Here is a 16,964-nt window from a genome sequence, read left to right as displayed (position 1 = left end):
TTGGTTTTAATGAATGTTTTAATGTTATATAGAACAGAACATTATGAATACAATGGAAACAAAGTTGTATCAATTCAATAAAAAAATTTTCAACATAAAGTGGGGGAGGTAATAATTTGATACTTATAGTATTTATTTTAAAAAATATTCCCAGCTTGAGGTTGAAACATTTAATTTTGCATTCCAAACTCTAGCATCATGATTTTCATGTGAGCTTAATGCAGAATCACAGCAGGAAAAAAAAATTTTAATTAATTTCCTTTATTTCTCATTAAATCAATAAAATCTCTGACTGCTACAGGTCTCCTTTAATAATATATATCGAACTTCTATTGGAACCATATTGCTAATGCGATAGTACACACTCAAAACGCAAACAAAACGAATACGGTATAAAATCTAAATGTGAACATTGCTGAGTCCTAACATGTACATTTAACTTAAGGTTTTAATGTATTTTTACCTTTCAATTTTTTGAAAAGACACCAAAAAAGATAAAAATAAATATTTTTCTCTTTTGACTGTTTCTGACTTGAATGATGGCTACAAGGATACGCACAGGAAGCAGCTTTGCCAAGTCAGTCACTGCAAAGGGCAATGAACAACTGCTACATACAAACAACACACAAGAGTCTTCCTTCTCCGTCTGTTCAAGGAACCGCGGAGCAGTCCTGAGAAAGGTTTCCCAGTTCTGCACAGGGTAACTGTAGGAGCCACGGGCGAAGTCTCACAGCCATTGCCAGCTGTGGAAGAGGGTTCAATTCCATGACAACTCAGATGGTAGTTAGCAGCATTGCTGGAGCCTTGGCAAAAGCACACACATCCAGTTACCTCTGATTTAGCCATAATCACATATGTATGCCTTTTTTGGACAAAAATATATATTTTTATAAAAAACTGATCATCCAACTTTAATGATTTCATATATGGACTTGAGAGTGGTAGTAAAGGAACAGACCCAATCATGACAAGGCGATTGAGGGACAGAAAAATCAAGTTCCTCAGGGAGAGAAAAGTATAAAGTTAGAGAGTGAAGCACACTTACTCAGCCCCATCCATGCCAGTCCTCCCACAGACTATGCTGTGACACAGGCTCCCCGACCCAGAGGCTCTCATGCCCCCTCACCCCATTAGGAGCGTATCTTCACTGCGGAAACTGATCCTGACTGCCTCATGTGAAGTGCTCTTGCATCACTTCTGAAACACCGGCCTTTTTGGTTCTTTATATGGGTTATTTAATTAACTGATAAAAGAAAAGGGAACTGCTTAGCGCCTTCCATCCCAACATCACCTATTGCAGCTACAGAGTCTTCTTCCACTCGCTCTGTTACAACCTTTTATTTGCTAAAGTTGGCAAAGTTTGCAAAGGCATCTTGCTTGGGTTGCACAGTTCCAGAAGGCATAGCCATACTGGGCATGCCCATTCCCATTGTGCCTGTCAAGCCCATCCCCGAGGCCGACATCCCCATGTTCATGTTCATGCCCACCATGCCCTGGCTCATCCCTGTGGTGTTCCCCAGAGGGGCCATTCCCATGGTGCCCGTCATTACACCGGGCATGTTCATAGGCATGGGTCCCCCCATTAGAGGGTTAGTTTGTGGCCGGACAGGAAGCATGTTTGATGGAGAACTGAGGTTCACAGCTCCAAAGCTTTGAGTCATCACATTCAGAGGCTGTTGCATATCTACAAGAAGAAAGTAGAAAAAATGACTTCAGTAAAGATTTACAGAGGAGAAAAAGATAACATGTTTTTCTGACTTGTCAATTCCAAAAAGTCAATTAATCTGCCCTGATTACACTCAACAAATATTCAGAGGATATTGGCCTCATCTCTTAGAGATCTAGAAACAGAGTGGGAGAAGCATGACCCAAAAACATTCCTACAGAATCCACTGCTGACTCCCACCCAATAAACTGTCCACAGCTAGGGTCTACCAAAAGCCTTATAAAAGTTTATATTCTTTGACTCAGAGGGTTGTAAGAAGGAAAAGCAGATGTACGAAATAAATACAAATTTAAATCAATTTAAAAAGCTGAAAATGATCAATAAGAGACCAATAAGAGAGGCTGTATACAGGTATGAGGAGATAATCTAAAAATCATTTTTCTCTGACAATGTTCAATATAGGAAAAAATCCCTTATATTTATGTTGTTAAATGGAAAGAACAAGAAAGACAACAGCACAGACATCCATCATCCCTCAGCATCCCAAGAGAAAAGAACAGCCATGAGACAGGGCCCTGAGCTAGGGAGTTCACATGGTTTTGTTTCTTCATCGTGGTTTGCAAAAATAGCTGTACAGTGATTCTGGGAAAAACCACTTTCTGTTTTGGAGCACTGTGGAGAATCTGCTGCTGTAGGGGTGCTAGGAAAGAACTAGCCCTGAGCTACATCTCACTGCCCAGGTGGTTAACACAGTCTCTCCATGTAGTTCAGCTGTCCTTGAACTCATAGATCATATCACAACCAGAAGCACAGTACAGAGTCAGTGTGCCAGTGGGAGGGGTGTCAAGTCAACACTAAGCAGAAAGATCTTAGGTGAAAGATCTTTGCATACACTTTCACATACACTCCACCCATCCCCAGTAATTCATCTATTAAGGTGACTTACTCTGTTGTTGAATCATTGTATTAAGCGATGGCTGCTGGGGCTTGGAAGGCTGCATACCAGGTAGTAAGTTGTCTAGGCTGATGTTGACACTGGGGTCAGACCAAGTAGAGGGCAGGGTTTTGCTGGCCGACTTCTGGACCATATCTGTATTCTGATTATAGAGAGGGTTAGGCTTCTGCAGCACTGCACTAACATTCTGCAGAGGCTGGAAGAGAAAAGGATGCTCTAGAAATGAAGTACCAGCTGCTCAGTTATCAGACGACAACTTCATCAGAATATCAACTAACCACGATGCCTTATACTAATGACTTCAATGCTCAGACATTTCTTTTTACTTATTCACTTTACATCCCATTCACTGACCTATTCCCGGTCTTAAAGGGGCCTTCTGAAGACATTGGGTATGAACCCATAACTCAATGCTCAGTCCTGTAGAAGTCACTATCTCTGAAAAATGCCCTGGACAATAATCAACTTCAGGTTAATATAACTCCCCACCTCAGGAAAACAGAGCTACTGGGTAGGAACCAAAGAGCAGCACCTGGACAGGAAGCAGAGACCCACCAGCTGGGTGAAAACAACGGAAGCCAGAGGACAGGAAGACATCGATCCTTACAAAACAGAATGCAGGTCTGTCTGCTCATGGCATAAAGCCCAAGCCATCAAGCGACAAATGTACATCAGAGGCCTGGCTGGCGTTTCCTGGCTCTGTGTACCTCCACTGCCTCAAGTGGGCACCGTCAGTGGCTCAAGAAACACATGTGGACTGACAGAAGGAATTCAGGAGAAAGAAGCAGAGGTGCATAGTGGCTACTAAAAATGATTTTTAAAGGGACAGGAAAAAAAAGGAATGGAAGACAAGAAATGAAAAGTCTACCAAGGTGAAGGGCTGGAGGAGGATACTACGGCTGAAAGAATGCCGCTGGCCTCGCAGTCACTGTTCTGCTTCTTTCTTCCCTTCCTTCATCCCAATACCCCAAAGACAAGGATCGATACATTAAAACAGGGGATTAGCATCAGAAACTCAGTCCTAACTAGCAAATTCCAGGTACAACTCACTTTCCAACTATGTTCAAGTCTAAGATACTGTTATGTAAAACTCTTAAAGTGTAAATTTAAAAACTCTCACGTATTTTCCTTTATTAAAATGAAGGTTGCCAACAAGCCGGAAACAGGGATATCATCAACCACTGGATTTCTACATGAACAACAATGCACAGCGATACAAACCATCCAGATAAAGCAGTTTATTGACTATTTTCCATGAGTTGAACAACATCTATTCCCAAGTCAATGCTTAAACACAACCTAATACTAATTGGGGGTGACCCACCAGATTTCAGCATGTCTCTTTGTGTCAGGGACTGTAAGTAGGTAAGACTGCCCTGTCTTCTAGAGCACACAAAAGACCCAGTGTGTGAAAAATGCAACCTACAGAATGCCATATGCAGTCCTGTACCACCTAATGGTGTTTAGGCCCACACTGGACTATGGGGGTGGAGGAGTCCGTGTGGTCTTTACTAACTCATCATGCTATTAAACATCTTAGTAGGCATAAGGAACAATTCCCAAGGGAAAGTGACAACTTACCTGTGATCTTGACATGGGCAAACCAAGTCCCACAGTGTTAGTGCTCATGAGTGAGAAATTCATACTCTGGGAAGACGTCATGGTTGCCTGGGATGAGCCCATAAGATCAAACAGGTCTGAAGAGTTTGAGGCAGCAGGTGGTGGGCCTAAAGCTGGCTGTGAACCACTGATGAGCTCTACAGCTGACTGTGGGGCACTGCCGAAGAGCTCACCACCAGAAGCAACAGAGCCTGATGGGGCTTGGTTGAAGGCACTCCAGTCACCAAAGTCGCCATTCCCACTTGTTGCTGTTACCAAGACAGAAAGAAGGCAAGGGTGAGAGGCACTCTCAAGTGCCCAGAGCAAACGTAAGCTATATGAACTGCAACTAATTGAAGCTGATGGGAGTCCATGCAGGTTAGCATCTACAGGCCCCATCTCCATCTGGACATTATCCTTCCTCATGAATATTACAAGAGTGTTGCAAGGTGGCAAAGGAAAGTTAGAACTCTCAAAGTAAAACCCACCTCTTTGCAGACCTATGCATGATATACAAAAAGCATCATGAAATCACACAACAAAGTCTGCATTAGCTAAACACATGGGACTCAGAAAAGAAGGAGATTCTACACTGGCTAACTTCCTGCTGGGAGTGGGGAGGTACTCTGAAATTAGAGTCCCTCATCATTTAGAAGGTTCAAAAAGAAATCAGCCTGCAATTTATACCTATGTAATTGGCAAAGCGTCATGTTCACGATCTATAATTTAATAAGAACAAGCCGGGCGATGGTGGCGCACGCCTTTAATCCCAACACTTGGGAAGCAGAGGCAGGCGGATTTCTGAGTTCAAGGCCAGCCTGGTCTAACAGAGTGAATTCCAGGACAGACAGGGATAACAGAGAAACCCTGTCTCAAAAAATCCAAAGAACAAAACAAACTATGGAGAATATGAAGCTAATAAAATGAAGTGTGAACATTTAATACGTTTGTGTTAGGGGGGTCTCACTCTGTTTTTTTCCCCACTGACTACACATGGGCTACTACCAAGAATAAGCTTTAGTATGCTGACTGCTCAGTATATTTCAATAAAAAGCAAGGGGAACTCTTGCTAGTTTGAATCTGAAATGCAAGCTTAAGGGGCAGATACTAAAGGCTTGGTCTGCAATCTGCAGCACAGAGAGGCGACTGGATGAGAGCTGTGCTAAGTGCGTCGGTGGGCCAGTCTAGATGAGTTCATACAGAGAAGCAATTAGGAGGTGGGGCCAGACTGAAGGAAGGGTGTGCCTTTGAAGGGCATATTTGGCCCTCCCTGGCAGCCTCTCTGCTTCCACTCTAGTAGCCTTTCTAACCCAGGCCCACAAGCAGGAACTTGCTGGCCACAGAGCCTCTGAAACTGTGAGCCAAACACGCTTCCTTCTCACATTTCAGGCTAGTAACCAGCATGAGCTCACACATTCTAGTGACAAACTATTAGGAAGTCAAGCCTGAGTTAATCAGCTAGCTCCTCTAGGCCCGACTCTTTTTTTTTAAAGGTCTATTTATTTTATTTATATGAATACACTGTGTCTTTTTTTGTTTGTTTGTTTGTTTGTTTTGTTTTTTTCGAGACAGGGTTTCTCTGTGTAGGCCTGGCTGTCCTGGAACTCAGTCTGTAGACCAGGCTGACCTCTAACTCAGAAATCCACCTGCCTCTGCCTCCCAAGTGCTGGGATTAAAGGCGTGCACCACCACCCCTGGCTGTAGGTGTCTTAAGACACACCAGAAACAGCATCAGATCTCATTAGTTGTAAGCCACCATGTGGTTGCTGGGAATTGAACTCAGGACTCTAGAAGAGTAGTCAGTGCTCTTAACCACCGAGCCATCTCTCCAGCCCTAGGCTCAAAATCTATAGTGTAAAGAAGGAGAGATGGAGTAATGGCATATGTGTCATCATCTGAGGTTTGATATTATTAAACTGGATTAACTTGGACAGTCCAAGTGAGTTCTCCACCCAGAATGTTGTGTCTGGCCTCTGGAAAAGCTGCTTACAGCACACTATCTGAAGCACACTGATTATATAAACAAGTCATATTTAAACATTACTTTGTCTAGGCTAGACATGACTCCAAGTAAATCAATCTTTCCTTTAGGAAGGGACAAATGCATGAATACGAGTCCGTGGCAGTTGAGAAGTAGAGTGAAGAAATGGCCACATAAGGGTGGGCATCTGAAGTGTTGAATGCATAGTCCTCACAATGGTCTTTGCAGTTTAGAAATGCATGTCTAGCCTAAAAGGTAACCACCATAGTAAGCCTGTCTCATGATGCTAAGTATCAGAAGAGAGATCAGTCATGCTGCAGATCACACTCCTCTATTACTAGAGTAGTATGCAGCATCCTTGGGAGAGAAACCCCAAGCTCTGTACTTAACAATAGTGGGCTACTACTAGTCTTTACTCGAGGTTTTACTGGAACCTGCCATTACTCTTTACAAGACACTATAGTAAGCATTCTAAATTAGTTTTTGATATTCGATGTTTTAAACCCATTTTAAGTAAGGCTGCTGAATGAACATAAACTTTACCCTGATTTTCTATTTGTAGGATCCACTAAGCAGAGTTATGGATGGAACCAGGGCAAAGTGTGATGCCCCATTTGAAAACTCAGTCCTGAGATGATTGATCATGCAAGGATGCACTTTCTAGTGGGCTGACACTGTTCAGAAATGATTAATCATTGCTGTGGGTTCGGCACCTGTGCAGTGGTGATGAGATTGCATTAATCTCACACACACACACACACACACACACACACACACACACACACACACGGATAGAGATGTATAGGAAGGCTGCACTAACATATTCAGGTATTTGCATACTAGACAACTTCATAAACCCACCAAAGATTACCCAGGGAGCCTGTACAGTAGCGCACGTTTACCTTCCACTCTGATGTGCCCACAGTAAGGTACCAGCCTTAGGATGGCACTACAGTCCCAGAATGAAGTCTAACAATTCTAGTTTGGGGGAAATACTTGGGTTTTATAGAAAGAGACTGTCAAAATAATACAAAGCACAAAGCACAAAGCTATGCATTTTTCTCCCTAACTCCGGCATTAGATAAATTTAATCCAGGTTATTTTAACAGCAATAGAGTCTATGTGAACTGAAGAGTAACTCTAATTCAATTACATAACACTTTGCTCCAGCCCCTGCCTCATGCTTCTGATTCTTATAGCTGTTTTTGTAGTGGTCTTTCACACTGTAGACAACCCAGACTCTATGAAAAAGGAATCACCATTCTTTCATAACCTTCAGCAAAGAGACATAAGGACCTTAATCTGTACTTACATACTTCTACAGATATACCTATCTATATGAGGAGCCATGGCAGGTGGTGTTTATCCTTAGCTTTGAGGCATTTGCCCATTTTCATTCTTGGAAGATCAGGTCAACTACAGTAAACACAAATTACTACGTTTTTGCTCTAAAGTAAGATCCTGTGTCCTTACACTCACCCCTGCAAGACTAAACAAGAATATTATGAATATTGGTAGTTTTGTGGCACACAACTAAGTTAATTAATCTGGCATACCTAAGACACTGGCCCAATAAATATCATGTGGATAAACTGATTGCAAATTATGAAATGATAAGTTCTATGAGGATTAAAAAAGTCGATTAGTGGCTCTATGTGTGTCAACTTTTCTGATAACTTTTCACACAGCATTTCATACCTTGGGAAGGGAAATTGCCTGATGCAGCAGCTGAGCCAAAGTCAGCAAATCCACCGAATAAATCAGCTGATCCTCCTAAAAGGCAAGAATGGGGAGGATGTTTTAAACAGTGTGAGTTGTGGAGTAATTCCAAGCAATTTTAAACAGGAATCCTTTTTAAGCAACACACAACAACATGCAATAGGAGAGGTTCACCCTCACATAAGCTGACCTGCTCTCTCTGTCATTCTGCCATCTTTCTTGGATTCTCAGACTTTCTGACATTTCCCCCTCCAGTTTTTAAACTTTATTTTACATACACATCATATATTACATATGTTATTATATATGTATACATATTGCATTTATATATGAATGAAATCACACATTGAAATTAACCAGACACAAAATTTGTACATGTCAACGCAGTTCTACACAGTTAGAATAGCCATTCTGAAGCTGTGGCTCTTCACACTGCATTTTAGATTTTTAAAGAAAAAGAAAATTCCATGTCAGAGTTAACACCAGAAAAACAATGAACATAAAACAAAGAACCAGACAGTCACACACACACGAGGGGTGTGGAGACTGTACATTTCAAAATTAAAGACATGTTTACTTTTATTTACGTGTATGTGTGTGCTGTGTGAGTATATGCCATATGTATGCAGGTGTCTAAAGAGATCAGAAGGTGTCTGGTCTCCTTGGAACTGGAGTTGTAGGATACTGTGACATAGGTGCTACCAACTGTACCTGGGTTCTCTGCAAAAGCAATATGTGCTTTTTTTAAAAAAAGATTTATTTTTATTTATTTTGTGTATGAATGCACTGCAGCTGTACAGATGGCTGTGAGCTATCATGTGTGTGGCTGCTGGGAATTGAACTCAGGATCTCTGCCAGCCTGCTCGCTCCGGTGTAATTCACTGTAGCTGTCTTCAGGTGCACCAGAAGAGGGCGTCAGATCTCATTACAGGTGGTTGTGAGCCACCATGTGGTTGCTGGGATCCAAACTCAGGACCTTTGGAAGAGCAGTCAGTGCTCTTACCTGCTGAGCCATCTCGCTGGCCCCGCAATATGTGTTCTTAACCACTGAGTCATATGCCAATGTTTTAAAAACAAGAATTTGAGGAAAACCTTAAAAGTTGGTTTGCATTAAAATCAACGAGCACAAAGAGCGAGAAAGACCTCTGGGTGAGGCTGAAGGGATGGTTTCCCACTTGTTTACTCTACATAGGATTAAATACTTTAACATACAAAGGAAAGAATCAGCTTTTTGGTATTTACTTTATTATTGTTGTTGTTGTTATTATTATTATTATTGTGTGTGTGGCTCTTGTACACATGCTATGACATGCATTGCAGAAGTCACAGGTCATGACCCAAGGACCAACTCAGGTCATCAGGCTTGTGTAATGTGAGCCGCCACCCTGTCAGCCCTTATTACTATAGCAGAATAGCTATTTTTAAAATGGCAAAATCACAGCCACTAGGTCAATGTCCTATGCACAGTCTGTATTTATAAACAGTACAGTGAGAGATTTACTTCTATCAACAGTGTGTACTACAGTGCTTTAAGTGTTAGTATTGTTTTCTTCTACATAAGTTAACAAACCACAGATCTAAAACTTTTAAGCTGCTGGCTTTGTTTCTTGTCCTTAAAGTTTTACCTGAGAGCCAGAACCTGAGAAGTCTAGAGCAGCAGCTCAATTAGAGCGCTTTTAGTGTTATATATGAATGCTGCAGAGGTTACATCACAGCTGCTTAGCCTGCAGTGCTTAGAAACTTGCCAGGTGGGACTGCAACATCTGGGCAGCACTCAAACACCACCAGGGACAGCCTCCAACATCTGGTGCCATTTCTGATTGTTTTATCGCTAGGAGACATTCTACCCCATCTGCTCCACTCAGCTGGGTTAATTAAAGTGTAACCCCCGCTCCTTCTTAGATGGCCAGCTCAATAAAGGGAAGAATCAGTTTTTGACACATGTCTGTTGCTCTTTCTTTTTAATGTACACCTAGGTAGTGAACTATCAGCAGGCATAACTAATAAATAGTTTCTTCTCCCCATACTCCATCCCCACACTTACTGATACATCCTCACAGCAGCCAGCTAAAGCCAACCACAGGCTCCTAATGACAAGAGCTCATGTTGCTACTTTACAATTCATCCATAGGACAGTATCAAAATGGATTTTTTCTTTCTTTCTTACAAGTATACTGAACATGATAAATACTATGAGCACAAAGAGCAGCGAGCTAAATGTGTATATCCCAGACAAGCACATGTTCATAAAACCAGGGAAATGAATGTTGCAGAGAGTATGTGCTTAATATATTTGTTTTCTGTTCCTTTATGATAAACATTTTGATAAAGTATATTGCTAATAGAATGCTAATTCCTATTAACAGTAAAGAATCTAAAAACAGATTATATTAATTTGCTTCATCTAAGCAGTGAATAAAGAACATGGAGAATTTCATGCTAAGCCAAGTACAGACCTTCAAATCTGAACTAATCTAAGTTACAAAGAAGAATCTACGCTGGAGATAAAAGCAGCAAGGAGCAGATTTTAAGAAGCTTTTCCTGAATGTGGTATTTCAAGTGTATCTGATCCCTTCTCCCACCCACATGAAGACTACCCATTCAAAAGTCAACAGGAGCTTCTAACCCATTCATGTGTGGCTTGGTTTCTGCATGACTTCAGGAAAGAGCAGTAAGACCGGGCACACATGCTCTCTGACACGGATTTGACATTTTCTGAAGCACCACAAAACTACCTTTAACTGTCAGAAGCCTTTCAGAAACTAAAAACCCGTTTCTGAAGGGGCAAGTTTCTCCTGGGAGGGAAAGGCATGATGCTGCACTAACTCAATACAAGTGCCTCTGCTCCAGCTCTTCCCTCATCACCCCTAAGGAAGTACAGAGAAGACCATCAAAGGGTGCTGCATGGAGAAGGCCACTGCTGCCATTAGTGCAGACTCCCAGACGAGCTCTGCCATTACCCACAAGCCAAATCCATCGGCCTCTCCAGGCCAGAAAGGAGGTTATTATCTCCTTACCAGCTGGGACTAGGAATTTTTCAGAGCAATACTGGGAACAAGAAAAATATGGTCAGATAGTGCTTGAAATACAAATAAAAAAACCACATACAGAGTTTAATCCAATGCATTAAAAACTGAAGAGTCCTAACATATATAAAGTAAGTGACTAATATTTAAATAATCAGTAAGAACAAATATCTCCACTAGAGGAAAAAAAAGGAGCTCAGACCATCAACAGGCAAAATCACAACTGGCCTATAAAATAGATGTTCAAACACAGTATTCAAAAAACGTAATTTTCCTCAGAGACTCTGAGAGGCAGGACTATTTCTGCTTGGAACACAAAATAATTTAGGAAAACCTCAAGCTGAGAAACCTGAAGCACAGAAGATGGTGGTCACCTGGCTAAATGACTTTACCTACTGTAACTCAGAGCGAGTGCTTCTGGGTAAAGCAGAGGAACGGTCAGAAGAAAAGCTGACCTCAAACCAGAAGCCACAAAGCTTTGCCACACAACAAATGCGGAAGTCCATCTCACCGAATGCACACAAAGTCCACCTGGGAGGCGGCACGCAGATGTCACCTGAGCAGCAGATGGGGGGCCAATGCTGCAGATGTGCGGCCAGTCTGGCTACGTGGCAAAGTCTCATCTTAAAAACATTTTACGAATAATATTCACTAAAAATTTTAATAGTTACCTTTGTATATTTAATTTGGGGCAAATCAATTGTTTCCCACATTTAAGAAGTCGTCGTTATCATCATCATCACCATCACCATCACCATCACCATCATCAGTGAAAAAAACCACTACCAACTTCCAGTAAACTCAGCTTAAAGACAACTTCCACTGAAATGCAAGATGATTTACTGAGGCTGCTCCACAGTGCTTCCAATCCACGTAAAATACAGCTAGGTTCAAATGATAATAATTTGGACTTGATACATTTTCAGTTCTTAAAATATGTTTTTAAGCTTGGCACACATGATGGCAGTGCATACCTTTAATCTGAGCACTCACTCATGAGGCAGAAGTAAGCAGATCTCAGTTTGAGGCCAGTCTGGTCTACAGAGTAAGTTCCAGGACAGCCAGAGCTACACAGAGAACCCCTGTTTTGTACTAAGTCCTATTAACACAGTTTTTCTGGTTGTACTGGTGGTGACATGCTTCTCTCCTACTTTCACTCAAGAGACATACAGCTTGTGGAACAGTAAGTTAAGACCTAAATTCCTTATTCACAAAGGACAAAGCCTGCAAGGTTGACTCACACTAAAAGAGAAATGGAGTGTTTTTAGCATTCTATTTTTGGTTGGCTTAGTTTCTAATTGTAATACCTATTTCCTAGCATGGACTTAGTAAAATGTTGTGTAGACATGAGCTGTTATATAGAAGGCACTGAAACATCACCTCAGGAGACTGTAATGGAAGGTTACAATGGAGCATTCATTAAAACAATATCAAGAGCAACTTGATACACAGCCTGGGTTTCACATATGCAGTTTTAAATTTGCTCAGATATTCTACAGATTTTAGCAGATATTCTGTAAAGTTCTAGCAACGAAGATGCAAAGACACCCCCCCCACGCACACACCCAAAGGAAGAAAGGGTCACACAGCTGTGGAGACGCTCATCTGATAAGGGGTGTCCATATGCATCTGCTTACCTCACTGGTGGTCTGTGGCCTTATTACTTGCATGGTAGTCTTATTATACATATAGGACATCTGGCAGGTCCTTACACATTCTCATGTGCAAGTGCTAATATTTAAATTTAACTTCCTTCTGTAGCAGAACTTCATTTAAGATCTACAGTTAAATATATATTTCAAATGAAGTTATTAAAAAGTAATTCTGATGTCAAACCATGTTCAGCTGCTTTTGAGATAATATTAAGCTAAATTTTAAGGGCAAGAAACCTTCCAGATTTCATTTAAATTCTGCCTCAGTTACTATATTAATATTAACTGCTATATGTATATAAGTCAGTCTACCATTTACACCAGAGAAGAAAAACCACTCAAAGGGTTCTTTCTGCTCAAAGTAATTTTCTGTTCAAAGAAATCTTGGGATCACAGAGGAGGAAAGTCATGCCTACATAGCAGTCTTCCCAGTTACTTAATTCTTTGATTATTCCACAGATGCATAAACAGAGCCTTTCAATAGTTCATGCCAGGGAGTCCAAAATAACTGATATTCCGTGACACTATGTCTATATGCTAACTACCAGTTTGTACTGTAGTTCAAATCTTAAATACACATAGACAGTACACAGAGGTTATTTAAATAACCCAAGGCAGCTTTTTGTCACTGTGAGTATGGCAGTCTCTCTAGGTCACAGGTTAATTTTAGGACAGTTACAGAAGGATCTCAGAACTGGGTCAAACCAGATGCCTTGCAAGTTTATTCCTAGGCCAGTACTTTCATGACAGCACAAGAGAAAGAAAAGAACTGGTGATTTTACAATCACTAATCTATCTGTGAAAAGCAATTTATATCATGGACTTGTGCTTAAAGCAAACAAGGAAGTCTGAAAACAGTTTTGCTTTTGGGAATTATTTACACAACTTGAAAAATAGCTGCACTTTGCACATTTCAACCTGCATCCTGCTGATCTACATTTTAATGTAATCAACTTTAAAGAGCCTCAGAAAAACTATCCTTTTTTTGTTTGGTTGGTTTTGTTTTGTTCAAAACAGGGTTTCTCTATATAGCCCTGGGTGTCCTGGAACTCACTCTTTAGACCAGGCTGGCCTCGAACTCAGAAATCCACCTGCCTCTGCCTCCCAAGTGCTGGGATTAAAGGCGTGCTCCACCACTGCCCAGCTCAGAAAGACTATCTTTAAAAAGCTTTTACCTTGAGCTGTTTTTATTGGAATACAGTAGTTTACTAAGACTTGCTGGGTGGTGGTGGCGCATGCCTTTAAGCCCAGCACTTGGGAAGCAGAGGCAGGTAGATTTCTTAGTTGGAGGCCAGCCTGGTCTACAGAGTGAGCTCCAGGACAGCCAGGGCTACACAGAGAAACCCTGTCTCAAAAACACAAAAAGACTCTAGTCGTCAAGTACAATCCTATGGTACTTGTAAACAAATTTTAGGAGTTATTCAAAATCTAGCACACATTGGAGATCACAAGGAAAAAACCCTTAGTCTCATCAAGGAGACAGGCTTAGTCCTCTGTTCAACGTGACGTGCTCCCCTTTTCTCTTTTCTGACAGATCTGGGTATGTTGCCCAGGTTGCTCTGGAACTCCTCAGGCCTAGAAACTCTCTCAACTCTGCTTGCCAAGAACTGTAGGCACAGGCATGTGCACTCCACCTTGGCCACAGCCCTCGTACAATATGCTTGATGGGGAGTTAGTTATACACATATTCATATAATGCTCCCTTTTCTGCAAAGTAACCAGCATGTTTATAGCTAGGTAATTACAGTCAATTATTACCCTCTGACTAACAGTTACTTCCTTTATTTGACTTTTCCAAGAGCCTATGAATTCCATTTTAAGCACTGGACTGGTGTCTGGGTCAGCAAACAATCGCTGACAGATGAAAAAGAAGTAATGAACATATCTGCTTTGACAACCACAATGAAGGTTTAGAGCATGTCATGAAAACATGCAAAGTAACACATATTTTTATAAAAGGAAATTTTAAAAGGTGAATGTTAATGTAAATTTTCACATCTGCAAAATTTACCTTAACAGCTTAAATATGCAAACAACAAAGCCTCCAAAATCTTTGTGAAAAATGTCATAAGCATATTAGACTCTGAAGGAGGAAGCGGTATGGAGAGGAGAGGAAGTCCTGTAAGCTGACACACGTCACGGTGATTTGAGGTCAGGTTTACCATTCACCGATATTTGTTGATTACAACCAACAGTTTTCCCTCCCAAGGCCTAAAGGTCAGAAGGTTTAACACTGAGTGAAATCCTTTTCAAAGCTTTGAGAAATGGGTGTATGCATGTAAGACCAAGAAAGCAAGGTAACCCCACAGATTCACTTATAGGCCCCAAAGAGATTAGGGAAAAGGGCTACCAAATTATCACCTTCTCCCTTTAGGCAATAAGATAGCAGAGAACGCTCATTAATTCACAGTAGCGAATCCAGGAAGTATTTCTGCAGGACCGGACAGTCTTGAGTCACACAAATGCTTGGCAAATGCTCTACTAATAAACTATATCCCCAGGCCCCTTTCTAAGTTTTATTTTGAGACAAGGTCTCTTTGTTCAAGCTAGCCTTAAATTTGTGACCTTCCTCAATGATTATAGGACTGCATAACCATGCCTGGTTAATCATTTATCTCCCTACATCATAGCCCTGGCTGTCTTGGTACCCACTGTGTAGACCAAGCTGGCCTTGAACTCTCAGAGTTCCTCCTGCCTCTGCTTTCCAAATGCTAGGATTAAAAGGTGTGCACTGCTATACCCAACTAGAACTTTTTTTTTAATTCCATCTTTCATATAGCACTAAAAAGAAAAAACAGAACCACAGTTGCTGGAAAGACGCAGTCACTGTCTAGCTTACCTGCTGACTGGCTACTGCCATCAAACAGGTCAACGAGGTCCCCCGATGACTTGCTGCTTGGCACTGATGGCTGCAACAGCGGAAACAGTGAGCAAGGTTACAAAGACCTCCAGTGTCAATCCCCAATTCTGACAGAAATCCTGTAATCATCTAAACAAGGCTAGATTTAGATTTCTAAAAAATGTAGCTGGCCTTGAATCCTTATAGGAGGAGCAAACATCAAATCACTCTTCATATAACAAGCACCGTGAAATCCTAACGGATATGTCTTTTTCCTCCAAGTATGCTTTTTTTTTTTCAGATAGTCTTAAAACATTTTATTAAGGAAACATACATGTGTGTATGTCTGCACACGTGTGCAGGTCACATGGGGTTCAAAAGAAGGCATGAGACCTCGAGGAGCCGGAGTATGTACATCACAGGTGATTATGAGGTGTCTGCCATGGATCAGTGAAAACAGTGCACCATTTTCCAACCCTTCGCAAAACACAGTCTTACCCAGGGTGGTCTTGAACCTAAGCCTTAGCATCCCAAGTGTAGAAATTATAAGCATGCATGACCAAACCAAGTTCTAACATCTGAATTTCCTTCTAACTCACTTCTCTTTGTATTGCATTTCAATCTGGAAAACAGTGCACTTCACACCAACCATGTTATAGTGCTAGCCTGCTCTTTATCACTTCTTCAACCTTTCAAATCCATGCTTTCCCTAGAGACTGTAGTTGAGATCAGCCATGCTAGTGGCATGAGATGGGGGCACATGGGCTACCCTGGGATTCACAACCTCCCCATGTACCTCCCCAGGGACATTTCTATACTTCAGCCAAGTGCATAGACAGTCTCAGCACTGCAAGAGGTTTCTTATCCAAAGAGATCTGTTATTAATGACTGAGCAGGATATGCCAGATGATCTATAACTGATACGATTGATTAAAAGGCCCCAGTTTACTATGGCAGGAATTCTGAAAGCAGTTTAGAGACTATGGCAAACATGCCATGTAGACCCATGTTGCCCGCACCTTCGCTGACGACTGAGGCGTGTGGGTTGAAGCATTCTGATCTGGGCTGGCTTTGTCCCCTGTGTAATGTGCTGCTGCTCCGAGATCAATGGTTTTGGAAGGGTTTGCTGTGCGCTTGTGCCGGGTTGTGGTGGTCTCTGTGGCCTGTGTGATGTGGATATGCTTCGTCGTCACCGTTTCCTCTTCATCTTTGAATTCACCTTTGGGAGATCTGCCTCTTCTTGCTTTCTTTTCCTCATCGCTGTCACTAAAACATATTAAAAATGAAACAACGTAATAAGGCTGGGGAATACTGTAAGGAGTCCTTAGCGACTTGAGTGAAGGAATTTCAAATGTGCTAACTCCAAAACTCTACACGATGTTTGACAGGATCGACACAGTATTATTTAGGCTGCTGAATAATGATGCGTATGTATGAGGGAGGGGAGAGAGATGTGTGTAATTCCCCAGTTAAGTCTAGAATATACCTAAGGGGAGTGTGATATGCAAAAAAAAAAAAAAAAAAAAA

The 16,964-nt window shown here is 41.5% G+C and overlaps 1 protein-coding gene across 6 annotated transcripts in view; it reads right to left on the bottom strand.

Moving 5' to 3' along the window:
* The window catches only part of Clint1 (clathrin interactor 1), a 56,824-nt gene continuing 39,860 nt past the window's right edge, over positions 1–16,964 (bottom strand). For 5 of the 6 annotated variants that reach the window (XM_031355020.1, XM_031355019.1, XM_031355023.1 and 2 more), the window contains exons 7-12: positions 16,457–16,703; positions 15,438–15,507; positions 7,900–7,974; positions 4,203–4,489; positions 2,613–2,817; positions 1–1,684 (exon numbers count right to left, since the gene is read on the bottom strand). In XM_031355020.1, the coding sequence (XP_031210880.1) occupies positions 1,338–1,684; positions 2,613–2,817; positions 4,203–4,489; positions 7,900–7,974; positions 15,438–15,507; positions 16,457–16,703 (1,231 nt within the window). In that variant the 3' untranslated portion in view covers positions 1–1,337. The remainder of the gene's footprint in view (positions 1,685–2,612; positions 2,818–4,202; positions 4,490–7,899; positions 7,975–15,437; positions 15,508–16,456; positions 16,704–16,964) is intronic. The other variant, XM_031355022.1, reaches the window with a different exon arrangement.

The sequence above is a fragment of the Mastomys coucha genome, unplaced genomic scaffold (assembly GCF_008632895.1).
Source record: "Mastomys coucha isolate ucsf_1 unplaced genomic scaffold, UCSF_Mcou_1 pScaffold5, whole genome shotgun sequence".
Taxonomy (NCBI): domain Eukaryota; kingdom Metazoa; phylum Chordata; class Mammalia; order Rodentia; family Muridae; genus Mastomys; species Mastomys coucha.
Note: the sequence above shows the minus strand (reverse complement) of the source record. Positions and strands in the feature narration are given on the sequence as shown.